General features: G+C 30.7%; 1 protein-coding gene and 1 long non-coding RNA gene across 3 annotated transcripts; both read left to right on the forward strand.

The window, feature by feature from the left end:
- Positions 1-3,088: 3,088 nt before the first annotated feature.
- On the forward strand, positions 3,089-6,639 carry LOC101496545 (uncharacterized). 2 transcript variants are annotated; one of them, XR_003472854.2, is made up of 4 exons: positions 3,089-4,226; positions 5,367-5,661; positions 5,748-5,880; positions 5,991-6,639. It is a non-coding gene; the product is annotated as an uncharacterized lncRNA (long non-coding RNA). The 2 variants fall into 2 exon arrangements; XR_189801.4 differs by having other exon boundaries at positions 3,090-4,226; positions 5,370-5,661.
- Positions 6,640-11,360: 4,721 nt separating this feature from the next.
- LOC140920394 (uncharacterized) lies at positions 11,361-13,441 on the forward strand. The gene is made up of 5 exons (XM_073368664.1): positions 11,361-11,587; positions 11,786-12,308; positions 12,390-12,717; positions 13,055-13,263; positions 13,409-13,441. The coding sequence occupies exons 1-5, from the start codon at positions 11,361-11,363 to the stop codon at positions 13,439-13,441; spliced, it is 1,320 nt and encodes a 439-aa protein (XP_073224765.1).
- The last annotated feature ends 716 nt before the right edge of the window (positions 13,442-14,157 follow it).

The raw sequence follows: 14,157 nt of genomic DNA on the forward strand, positions 1-14,157 counted from the left end.
CTACATCAAATAGAAGAGGTGTGTTAAAGTTTCAACTTGTAACTTCGTCACCGAAGTTAGTCATAATAACACAAATCTTTACTCAAACCCTTATATCAAAATATATATAGTATAATCAATGTGTTAAACTATTACCTTCAACTCCAAAGTTCAATTTTGGTCCCCTAATTTATTTTTAGGTTTAACTCTAGTTCTTTAAGTTTTGGTCGTTTCATTTTGATCTCTTAAGTTATAAATGTTAGACATTTTGGTTTAGTCCCGTAAGTTACAAACGTCAAACTTTTTGGTCCCATAAATTTAAAAAATTAGACACTTTGATCTCTTAGGTTACAATGTTAAACACTATTAGAAAGGATAAAGTGTATAATATTTGTAACTTAAGAGAACAAAATGTTTAATGTTTGTAGCTTAAATGATTAGGACCAAAGTAAAATCTAATAATAACTTAAAGGACCAAGAGTGAAATTTAGCCAAATTCATATTAACCCAATGATATTAGTAAAACATAAACTATGTTGTACTCTCAGAAAGTATTTCTCAACACTTAGACAAGACATAACATTAAGAACAAGAGTGCAGAGACAATTGTATTGTGCTTATTGTACTGGCTTGTTGTTATTGTCCAATGAGGATTGCATGTTCTTTTATAGAGAACTTTAGGGTTTCTGCATATTGTCCTAATTGCAACAAACCCGCATGTATCATGAAATTTTGTATTAAATCTTCAGGGATTGATTCGCCATTAAACATTGTCAAAATTATCCTTGTAATTGATTTTATGCATCTTGATATGGAAACAAAAAGAGTAGAGGATATAATGATCAATGCATGTCACATATACCTTCATACAAATAATGGATTCAACGTGTTGATCAAAAGATGCACACATTTATCTTCTTTAGTGCATTGACTTTTCATAGCGTTAACTATCATTAGAGTGTTGACTCTTTAATAGAGCGTTGCATTTTCATCAAAGTTAGACAATTAGATTCTTGATGCGATTATCAGAAGCAATAGATAATCACTTGCTTGTCACACTTATCAAAGACAGGATATCACTTGCTTTTCCAGAGGTAGAGTGATCAGATGCTTATTATAGTCATCAAAGCCAAACCAATTATAGCATTACTTGCATTGACAAAATTGCCAGATGCGTGTTTCAGAGCTTGTTCATCAGACTCATAATACAAATTTCATAGTATTGATGTTCCTTTTAGCATACATCAAACATCAAAGGATGCAAATATAGAATAACCTGATCTGGTAGCTGCCGAATTAAACAGAGCATTAGTGCTTCAAATTGTTCCATAAAAATAATTTATTATTATCAACACAAGTAAAAGTCATAGTTCTTTAACCAACTTGGTTCTAACATATTATATTTTTAATTTTTCACCTTTGTGGTTTGTTGAGGGGACAATTTCAATTCATCATTGTTGGGATTGCTATGACCTTGAATCGTTGATAATTCTTTTAAATTAATTAGTTTTCATTTGGAATATTGTTTAGATTTCTAGAAAAGAGGATATTGGCGGGGTACGAATTTAAGTCAATAGTTTAGTTATGATTGAGAGTATAATAGTGTTGTTATAAGGGTAGGGGTTGTGAAGGTAGTTTTTGTTTTGTTTTACTTTTCATCATGTTTATAGTTTATGAGAAATGAAAAAAGAGATAAATTAATATATAACATTAGAAATGGATTAGATATTGTAAATACTTCCATTTGAAATCCTTCTATCAAAATATATAGAGTAGAATAACTGTGTTAAATTTTTACCTTCAATTTTAACGTTCAATTTTGGTTTTTTAAGTTATATTTAGGTTTAATTGTAGTTCTTTAAGTTTTATTTGTTTCATTTTGATTTCTTACTTTATAAATGTTAGACATTTTGTTTGATCAAGTTTTTTTTTATTTTGTTTTATTCCTGTAAATTATAAAAGTCAAATATTTTGGTCTCATAAATTATAAAAGTTAGACACTTTGATCTCGTAAGTTAGAAAGTTAAATACTATTAGAAAGAACCAAAATGTATAATATTTGTTTTGATACCATTCATAACAAACTTTATTTGATGACTTTTAGACATGTACACAATTGAATTTCAAAAAACAAGATTGCCCTATGCTCATTCTATAATTTTTCTCCATCCAACAAGTGGAATTGCCTCTTTAATGTTTTTTGGACGATCAACAATACATTTAAAGTTTAAAATTCTGGTGCCTACATTAGACAACTCCACATGCAATATAGGTAATGATGACCATGCCTAACTTCATAGACAAACAAAGCTTATTATATGGAATGAAACACTTATGAAACATAGACATTGTTTGGAAGCTCTTGAATAAACACTAAGAGATGTTATGAGTGAGGATTCCAATTCTAGCTCTATTTTATTTTGTTGTGATTTTGATGATATAACTATTTAAACAACACTTAACTATTTCCATATATAGGATGTCTATGTCACTTTCTCTGGCTATTTAAGTTGATTAGGAGACAATTTCCCATAACCTTTCTTATGCCATGACTATTAACAAGTCACAAGGTCAATCACTAGACAATATGAGATTGTATTTGCAAACATTAGTGCATTTTAACCTTGTTACATTGTTGATATTAGATCGGTTGTTATATATCCAATGTAATAAGCAAGACAATGGCAAATTTGTTATTATGGTAAACTTTGTTAGATCTGTTTTAATTGAACTGTTCTAACATACACATTAAAAAAAATAAAACTATACAAAAAAATAAAAACTGTAACAAATTTGTTATTATAGTAAATTTTATTAGATCGGTTCTAATTGAACTGATCTAACATACATATTTTTTTAAGAAAAAACTACACAAAAAGAAGTTGTGATAAATTTATTATTATAGTAAATTTTGTTAAATCTGTTCTAATTGAACTGTCCTAACATATACATTACCAAAAAAATTACACAAGAAAAAAAAGACGGTGGCAAATTTGTTATTATTATAAATTTTGTTAAATCTGTTTTATTAGACCGATCTAACAAGCTTTCTAAAAAAAATAATATCCCTAAATTAACCAAAAAATTAGAAATCACATGTGAACCATTTTCATCCTTCATACTTTGTTTTTCTTTGTTTTTCTGCAAACTCAGTCACAAATTAGTCACTCGCAAATCCAAACTCATCTTTCATTCTTCAAGCTTTAAACTTCATCTTTCACAAATTAAACACGCCACAGTAAAGATAATTAAACACACCACAAAAAACTAAGAAGCCACAAATTAAACTTCATCCTTCTAGGTACCTTCATCAAACCCAGCCACAAATTAAACACTTTCAGTGAAAACGTGAATCGTGTATGGCAGCTTTTAGCCTTCATCACCAGCGACGAGTTGGTCCTATGCAACATTTTTCTACTTCAGCACCAACCACGAGTTTTCTTTGTCTTCCTCTTCCATCTATTAAGGAGCATTTCCGTCGAGAAGTGTTTGTTGATTTCTCCGATAATTTTCTAATAATTCTTGTTTGTTACTCAACAATCTAAAATTATTTCATTGTTAATTATTCTTATTATTAATCTTTAATTGATGAAGAAATTTGTAGGAGAAATTTCTACATAAGTGATGGGGAAATTTGAGAAGTGATGATGCCTAAAAAACTATGAAAGTGATGGAGAAATTTGAGTAGTAGTAGTTACCCCAATTTTCAATCATCCTTTAAAACTGCATGTTATGTGTTTGTGATATTGTCTCTGTTAATAATAAGTCCAATGCTATAAATTTTTAAACACATTTGTCAATTTGAGTTTGTGATTTGTGTTGGTTGTTGTTTAATGTGTTCATACTCTTATGTTTGAAATAATGGAGTTATTTTTGACATTGTATATGTTAATAATAAGTCTAATGATATAAATTTTTAAATATATTTGTTAATTTGAGTTTGTGATTTGTGTTAGTTGTTGCTTAATGTGTTCATACTCTTATACTCTTATGTTTGAAATAACGGAGTTATTTTATGCAATTATATTGCTTTGCTGGGTAGCTTAAATTTAAAAGTTATAGCTGTGATTATGAGTTACTTAAAACTTAAAAGTATATCAGTTTTTTATACTGATAGAATGATAAACACTACTTCAATTTAGATCTATTATTCTGATGTCTCAAATTCGAAGTTAGGACTCTTCAAATCAAATCTGGTCTACTACTACTACTGACTCCACCGTATCAATTCATCACTACTCACTTAGGTATATATATATATACTTCCAATTACTCATATGTTTACCACCTTCGATCATTGTATGGATTTTACACAATACAATTTTCAATGTTTAGATACTAACTACTGTATTACATCCTTTTTTTATGAAATTTAAGTTGAGCACCACATGTTTGATCAAATGACTCAAATGCTGCTGCATCTTTATAGCAAACTTCTTAGGTTCTCTCAATTTTCTGCTCCCCTGTTTTTCCTTTGCAAAACAAGTTGTGTCGCTTATAATTTCATTTCCTATATTTCAATAACTATAAAATTCCGTACACAATATTGATGAATTAGGTTATTCCCTCTAACTTTTGGTCAAGTCATACATACATCGTGTATGTTTGGTTTCACCATGAGAATGGCAAAATCACGGCGACTCGCCATGATTTGTAATCCCACCGCGAAACTAAATAAGCATATACTCCTTTTATTTACAGGCAAATATAAGATTATTTGGCATTATTTATTGGCACCATACTGTTAGGAAACCCCCACTATCAGTCGTAGTTAGAGAGATGAGAATTAGAAGATATAACTAAATAGGAGTGAAAGAGAAGGGAGGAAATTAGGAATTACATGTTAATTGGGGCATAAGGAGGTGTAGATCCTTGACGTTTTCAATATTGTAGCAGTTTTGGATATGATATTATATATAAACGTTTGTGTAGCGAAAGACGTTGAAAACTCTTTGGATTTTAATGGAAAGAACTGTATGTAGTTTCCCTGACATGTTTCCTCTGATTTTTAATTGCAAGTCTTGCTTCAATTCTCTTCACTTTGATTATATTCATTCTTATGTTGTTCCTTAGATCCAGTAGCATAAAAAACTGAAATAATGTGTTCATACTCTTATATGTTCATACTCTTATTTGGTGTTTTTATGATTCTTGTCTGAATATGTTCAAAGTTAAAGAAAGCTAAAATGTGAAGAGAGAAAACCTTCTATTCTAACAATTTATGTTAACCATGATATGTTAGTTAGATTTTAAGGACTATAAGTCTATACCAATAGGAATATTGATATGTTACAGAAGACTATGGTGTGGAGAATTAAAAATAATGTTGATAAAATTCTTGATGAAGATTTGGGTTCTGATTTTGAAAATTGTGGAATTTTGGATAGTAGGGATAAGGAAGGAAGACCAGTTTGTTACCATCTTTTTGAGGTTTTCAAAGACAAGGTTTTGTATAAGAAGACATTTGGAACACAGGAGATATGTGAACTTTTTTTGAGGTGGAGAATTCAGTTGATGGAAATTGCTGTTAAAAAGTTGTGTTTTGGAGGAGGGGTTGATTCAACTATTCAGGTTTTTGATTTAAAGAATTCACCAATTCAAGGAATGAAAGAGCTTAGTGCACTCAGCAAAAAGGCTCTTATATTGTTTCAGAATTATTATCCTGAGATTATTTACAAAAATGTTAGTATATGTAATAATACAGTTATAAGTTTGGAATTTTTATCAAAAATGAAATTACAGAAAGGTTAATTTTTTTATGTTTGCAGATTATAGTAAATGCACCATTTTGGTTCTACACTTCACAAGTTTTATTCTCAAGGTCTATGAACCTATGAACCAGAGAAATAAAAAGAAGTTCATCTTGGCAAGACCACAAAAGGTTACACGAATTCTTCTCAAGTGAGTGTGGTTATAATTAACATAAAATTATGATTTGTCATCATTAAACTTAAGCTAACAGTATGATTTTTCATCAATAAACTTTAGCTAACAATATGATTTGTCGCAAGGTATATAGCCCCAGAACATCTTCCAGCTGAATATGGTGGTCTAAGGAGGAATAGTGACCAAGATTTTTCCCCTGATGATAAGGTTTTGGAGCTTAAAATCAAAGCAAATTCTCCACACCATAATCTTCTGTAACATATAAATTAGGCTAAATTACATTCGTGGTCCTTTAACTTAATTTCAGGTAACGTTTTAGTCATTTATCTTTTTTTTCCCGATTTAGTCCTTTATTCCTAAAAATATCAAATAAAGTATGAAAATATGAGTTTATTTAAAGATTTGCGTTACGAATTTGATGAAATTTGTATTATATTGAAGAATATAATTAATTTTATGAGTTTTGATGGGTTTTTTTTTTTTAATTTTTGTATAAAAAAGGATATCATTGTTGAAATTTTAAAACATAAAATATCAAATTGTCACTTAAAATTAAAATAAAGGACCAAGTCGGGAAACAAAAAAGGTAAAGGACTAAAACGTTACCTGAAATTAAGTTAAAGGACCACAAATGTAATTTAGCCTATAAATTATTTGCTACAATAATTTGTTTTTCCTTTATTGATTTTATTTATTGGCGCTTTGTAGTTAGCTATAAGTCTATAACAATAGGAAAATGATACAAATTCAAAGAAATTAAATAAATTTTGCTAACGAGTGTTTATAAATTTTAATTGATAAATTTTACTTTTATTTGTTGACTAGTGTTTTAGGATGCCAAATAAGAAATTTGTTGTTGAGTGTAGTTTTCTTGGTAATATGTGAAATTATGACGATGCATATGTAAGGGGTGAAAGTTATGAAAAAAAAAATTAAAAAGTTAATTATTTAAATTGATTGGCTTATCGATAAAATAAACAATTTTGAATATGACTTGTTATATTGGTTCAAATTTAACCGATGTAGTAAATCCATTTTGAATTTGACTTGTTATATTGGTTCAAATTTAATCGATCTAATAAATTAATTTTGAATTTGACTTGTTATATTGGTTCAAATTTAACCGATCTAATAAATCATTTTTGAATGTGACTTGTTACATCTATTATTTTAGCTGATTTAATAATTAACTATTTATTACAACGCTTGATGTTAGATCGGACAAGAAACCGATCTAACAAGTTCATAGGAACCGATCTAACAAGGTTTAATTGCACTAGTGAAATGTCAAATTTTAGTCATGGTGAACTCTGTATTGCAATGTCAAAAGCCAAAAACCAACAAGGATTGAGGATATTGATCACAATTCAGAAAAAAAAAATTGATACAAAGACCACTACAAATGTTATTTTCAAAGAAGTCTTCTAAAACATATAATTTTTTTATTCTTGTATTTATTTTTTTATATTAATTTCCAAAATTTTAATCTACATGAATATTTGTAGCTACAATGACATTCAAGTTTGAAATTGAATTTTAAGATATATACGTTTATTTTAGACTAATATGAGGAGAGAGACATTATTCCAGTTTCTCACTATTATTTTAGACTCCTGAAAATCGAATTTTACTCTTGTACTAGTGTATTTGAGTATGGACCTTGTATGGAGTATACAAACAAATATTTAAATATTAATGAAAAATTTCATTTAATAGTAATATTATTGTTGAGTTTAATACATATATACTTACAATTTAAAATAGTTTTGCCTACAAATATTTTTAATTAAGAGTCATGCACTCACAATGTAGGGACTAAACTTCATATCATATGTGAAGGAGAAATTGAGAAAAAGATTTATTCCCATCTATTCCGTGTCTTCAAGCAACATAGTAATATTAAGGCTCTAATCCGTGGATCTTGTTAGAGTGTTATCTTGATCTTATATGAAAGCTAAAGTTAACAATTTTGCCAATAATTTTAGCAAATTGTGGAGCAATCTATTAGTATGTTTCAGAATAAATGCTCCTCATTTTTTAGTTGATTTCATGTGTGTCGTGGTTTTAATTTGGAACTAATTTCTATTTATTATTTGATTATTGTTGACACAACTTGTCTTCCGGAAAACCTAGTATAATATATTTATTCGACTTCTTTAAACAAAATATATGTGATCTTATTCAGTTATTTACAATGTTAAAACATATTAGTGTATTTTCAATGGACTTATTAAATGATTAAAATTTTGCTCATCATTAAGTAAAAGGGAAATTAAAATAAAACAATAATGTACAAATTAAAAATATATTCTTAGAAATGATTAATAGTACACATTAGTTTATTATAAAAATAAATTTGATTTCTTTTAAAAAATTAACATCATATTCTAATGATTTTAGTATCATTATTTTAAAAATTATTGTAAAGAATTTTTTAATATTAAATTATTTTTTATTTAAAGCTTTTCTTTTATTGACAAATGTAAAAGCATATTTACTGAATTTGCTTGTTCAAATTTAAATTAAAATACACATGCTATTATGTGTACATATTTCTTTTAGATATTTTAATATTTTTGTTTGCCCATTATTTTTGAATTTCTAAATCTCAATTAGTTAAATATTTCTACAAAAATTGACTGTTTGTTTTAGATAGTATTAAATATTTTTATTATTTTGACAAATATAATTACATATTTGTAGAATATATTTTTCGCTACGTTTGGAATTGAATATGACCATTATTATGTATACATATTATTTGTACATATCCGTAAAAGAAAAATATATGTATATATATATTTCTCTTAAACATTTTAGCCGACCATTATACATGATTTTTTAATTAAATTTCTAAAAAAAATTTAAAATTTTGATTGTTTTTCAGATTTTAATTTAAAAATTTGTAAAAGAAATTTTATTTAATGCAAATTATTGTATTTAATGTCCATTATTGTATTTAATGTCCATTATTGTATTGAATTTTAAATTTTGTGCGTAAAGATTTATATTGATCATTAGCGAATGAATTTTGTTGAAATTGTACAAATGAAGTATATGAATATCTAAAAGATATTTTATTTAATCCTTATTGTTGTATTTAATTTTTATTTTTATATCATTAGAGAATTTCATTTTGTTTTTAAAGAATTGCACCGATTGTTTTATTTAATGTATTATTGCATTTGATTTTCATTTATATACGTTTAGAGAATTGAAAACATATGTTTCAAAAAATTATAAATTTTAGAATATATTTTACAAAATTATTATTATTTTTATTTGAATTACTTTGAAATAAAAATTACTAATTAACATATAAATAAAAATTTGGGGAAGGAATCATAAAAAATAAATGCATAAGGGTAAGGGATTAAAAAAACATAAAGTGGTAATAAATTGAAATTTAAAATTTAAAATCTTTTTAAATTATTCCAATTTCATTAACACAATTCCATGGTATCCCAGAGAACAAGGGGTGGAGGAAGTAATATGTCAATGCGGAGATTTCCCAAATGTGCATCTCATGGGAACCAAATGATATATTAATTACAATCCGGCGGTAGCTTTGAGACAACTTGGCTACCCTATGTTGGAAAAACCAGATGATAAGTCATTGGAAGCTTTTGTTTTGCACAATACTGGTATAGTAGACCCACCGATATTGCGAAGGATAAGCCGAGCCTGGAAAATGATCATTAGAAAAGGAAAAGTATTTGGATGTAGAAGTTGCAACACAAAAGAACCCTATCAACAATGGATAAAAAATAGAGTCCAAGAAATCAAGTTGCCTTTCAACAGTACACCATCGAGTGATCAGGAAATATCTGAACCTACCCTTGCTACCAATGAAGAAATAGAAGAACCCAAAACATCATTGTTGAAATCCGAAGAGGAAAAAAAAGAGCTACAGGCGAAGTTAGAAAAAGTCTCCCAAGAGAATGAGAACTTACGATCAGAAAACACCTGTAAAAGTCAGTTTATTGAAAGAAGTAACAAGAGGTTGAAAATTGAAAAAGAAAATAAATTTAACATACAAGATTGTTTGAGAGGTGCAAATGAAGAGTTAGATGTGCGAAAGCAAGAAAAGAATGCAACTATCGAAGAGGCCTATATGTGGAAGCAGTTGTGGACAAAATCAGCAATATCTGAAAAGAAGATAAAAAAAGAGTTTGAAGATTTAAAGAAACAACTGAAAGAAATGATAGTTGAGTATGAGAGTCAAGTAAGGAATGAGAGGCAACACAAAGAAGAAATTGAAGAACTACTCTCAAAACATCAAGACGCACTAAGAATAGAAATGGAGAATTCTAGTGAGCTGAAGAATTACATTGATTACCAAGAAAAGATCTATAGTTACCTAAAATACGAAACCATATATTGGGAGGATCGATTTATGGTGTTGCTAGGTCAATTAAAGAATCAAGAGATCTATAAAGAGCTGAAAGATAAAGGAAGACATTGGAAAGACTGCTTTTCAAAATTGGCAATGCTAGCTAATCAAGCAATCATAAGAATTCCAAAGCATCTACGAGAGATTGATGCGGTAATGCATCCGTTGAATACTCCAGTCAAAGTCTACAAGTTCGTTGAATATTGCAAAAATTTGGTAGAAGAATTGGAGGAAAAGATTGGTTGTCCTATTAAAAGAGAAGATTGAAATCCCATAGTCAATGTAGTTTTTAATTGTGATGTACTCTTTTTCTGATCAATGAAAGAGTTATTTCGATTTTCGATCCCCATATTTTCTTCACTAATAATTCGTTCTTGTTAAAAAATTACACAAGGCTTATGATTCCCCAACATCACACTATGATAATTAACTAATTGATTTCATCTTCATTCATATTTTAATGCATACTCATAGAAATTTTATTTATAAAAAAAACAGAAAAAAATCAATAAAGTTGTTTCCTCGACACCCTTATCGGACTCGCGCAAATTCTAAGATCATGGATGAACTCGAGCAAAACCAAGAGGTGATAAGAGCGGATGTTAACCAACTAAAAGACAAGGTTGATCGAATTCTGGAAGCTATACAGGTTTTGGCAAGGAAGGAGAATACATATGGGGATCATCCAGCTGCAAATGAAGAACACCAAACCACTCATTCTCACCCACCGGGTTTTACCCCTACTAACCAACAGTTTCACATAGCAGCTATGCAATTTCCTATATATGGTATCCCATTTGGTTATACTCCGCATGTAGTCATCAACCCCATGGACAATAACCAAAACCACTCAGCTGTCAATCCCCAAAACCTAAACCAATCACAAATCCCACCTCATTTGGGCTATGTGCCACCCCAAAACACTATACCCTCGGAAAATATTCCATATAATGCAGCTCAAGTACCCCATTTTGATGCTAATGGGAATTGGCAACAACCTCACGTTGGGGATGATACATAATCGAATGAGAAATTTTGTGTTTTAGAAGAGCGAATAAAAGCAATTGAGGGGCATAATGTCTATGGTCTCAAAGCTTTTGATATGTGTTTGGTTCTCGATGTGACTATCCTTCCAAAATTCAAGGTTCCTGAGTTTGAAAAATACAAAGGCGCCACATGTCCTAGAAATCATCTGACTATGTATTGCAGGAAAATGGCTTCTAATGCTCATAGTTTGAGTGGGGAATCGTTAAGTTGGTATATGCATCTTGAGCGAAATCGAATGCATTCGTGGAAATACTTGGCTGATGCTTTCTTGAGGCAATACAGGTACAACATTGACATGGCCCCTGATAGGATGCAATTGCAAAATTCATTGAAAAAGGACAATGAAACTTTCAAAGAATACGCACAGCGGTGGAGAGAAATGGTTGGCATGTTTTTGGATACTCTCCAGTCACCTTTTTATGATAAGATGATTGGGAGTATGTCATCAAACTTTTCTGACCTGGTCATGATAAAAGAAAGGATAGAAAGTGGGATGAGGAATGGCAAGATTGTATGTGCGGCAAGTGGCATGAAGACACCCCAAACAACCTTCACAAAAAAGAAAGAAGGGGATGCTAACGCTTTATTGACAAATCCAAGGGTCTCTTATTCTCCAACTATGAATTCTTATCGATCTCTAAATTTTCAGCCCCAAATTCCCTACATTCCCTATCCATATGTGGTTGCGACTTCACAAGCTTCATACCCACAATATCACCCTTCAAGGCCACCTTTTTATCAACCACCTATCGTCCAACCACCACCTGTCATGTTTTCCCAACAAAACCCATGGAACCAAAATCCGATCCCAAATCACTACAAACCACAAATTAACCGAGAAAAAAAGGTAACTCATTTTGACCCGATTCCCGTGACATACGACCAATTGTTGCCTCACCTACTCCAAAATTCAATGGTAGTCCTGAGGCCAATGAAACCTCTAGAACCACCATTCCCAAAATGGTATAATCCAAACGCCAAATGTGAACACCATGCAGGAGCCGTGGGGCATTCCGTCGAAGATTGTCAAGCCTTAAAAACTAAAGTGCAAGAATTGATTAATTCAAAATGGCTTACCTTCAAGGAAGACGGTCCCAACATACAGAATAATCCTTTGTCGGGTCACGGAGATGCCGTTGTCAATTTCATTGAAGAAGAGATAGACCAGTACACAAAAGATGATTATGTATCGACCATAGAGCCATGCATGGAAAATAATAGATCTTTTCCAAGACCATTTGAAATCCTCTATAGAAAAGAGAATCCTAAGCCAACTCATAGTGGAAAAAATGCAATAATTGTTCAAGCACCAACCACTTTTCCTTATGAAAATAACAAAGCGGTTCCATGGAGTTATGAAGTTACATCCCATTTAGTAAATCATCAATCATGTGATATCTTTAAGCCTCAAGGTACTAATATCACCAATATTTTAGGGATTGGCGGGATGACCTGTAGTGGTCGAGTATACACTCATGAACAACTCAGGAAAAAGGGAAAAAGATTGTGTATCATGCCATAAAAGGATCAGAAACTTGCAAAAAGACAGTGCCTGAAGAAGAAGCTAACGAATTTTTGAAGTTTATCAAGCAAAGTGAGTATAAGGTGGTAGATCAACTAAATCAAACCCCTTCTAAGATATCTATTCTTTCTTTGTTATTAAACTCCAAAGCGCATAGAAGAGTAATGATGAAAGTTTTAAATGAGGCCCATGTTACTCATGATATTACTGTGGACCTTTTGATGGAGTTGTCGGTAATATCACCGCCAATAGCGGGTTGAGTTCTAGCGATGTCGAATTACCAGTTGAGGGGATGGAGTATAATAAAGCATTACACATCTCTGTGAGGTGTCATGATCATATTCTTGCACGATTGCTAGTTGATAACGGTTCATTGTTAAATGTCATGCCGAAATCGACACTTTCAAAACTTTTTGTTGATGGAGCTTGTTTGAAGGTGAGTGCTATGGTGGTGAAAGCGTTTGATGGATCCAGAAGACAAGTTGTTGGTGAGATTGACTTGCCGATTCAAATCAGACCCCATAACTTTGGAACAACATTCCAAGTTATGGATATTAAGCCGGCGTACAGTTGCCTTTTAGGGAGACCGTGGGTTCACGCTGCTGGAGCAGTGACATCCACTCTCCACCAAAAGCTAAAGTTTATAGTGAACAATAAGCTGGTGATAATATCTGGGGAAGAAGATATGATAGTGAGTCATCTATCTTCTACGGTTTACATTAAAGACACAGAGGAAGCCATAGAGACTTCCTTCCAAGCATTAGAAATTGCCAATGCTGTCTTCATTAGTGAAGGATTTCGTTTAAAAGAACAAAACTATCTACCACATCATTGAAGTCTACAAAATCCATGTTGAAAGGAGGAACTTTTGTTAAATTTGGGAAATTGATAGAAATACCAGAAAAGAAGGATAAGTACAAATTGGGATATGTACCTACCAAAGCTGATCAAGAGAACGCTGTAAAAGAAAAATGAGAAAGCAAGCTAGCTCATTGGAAAAACCGGGTACCAAATTCACAAAAGATCCATATTTGTGACATTCATCAAACCTTTCAAAGTGCTAGAATAATATATGCTGATCAAGTGGCTGTTGTGGAAGAGGATCATGTTGATGATGATACTCTCAAATTAGTGTACGCTTGTTCTCCAAACACCAATCTCAATAATTGGAAGATCACCGAGTTTCCCCTCATGTTCAAAGTAATTATGTATTTTAACTCCTTTTGCTCTGCCCAAGGCTATAAGGATAACTAATTAGGGCGCATGTATTTCAATTTCCCACTTATTATCAATAAACGCATTTTTGAATTCTCCAACTGTTTTTCTTTTT

This window comes from Cicer arietinum, chromosome 5, assembly GCF_000331145.2.
Source record: "Cicer arietinum cultivar CDC Frontier isolate Library 1 chromosome 5, Cicar.CDCFrontier_v2.0, whole genome shotgun sequence".
In the NCBI taxonomy this organism is placed as follows: domain Eukaryota; kingdom Viridiplantae; phylum Streptophyta; class Magnoliopsida; order Fabales; family Fabaceae; genus Cicer; species Cicer arietinum.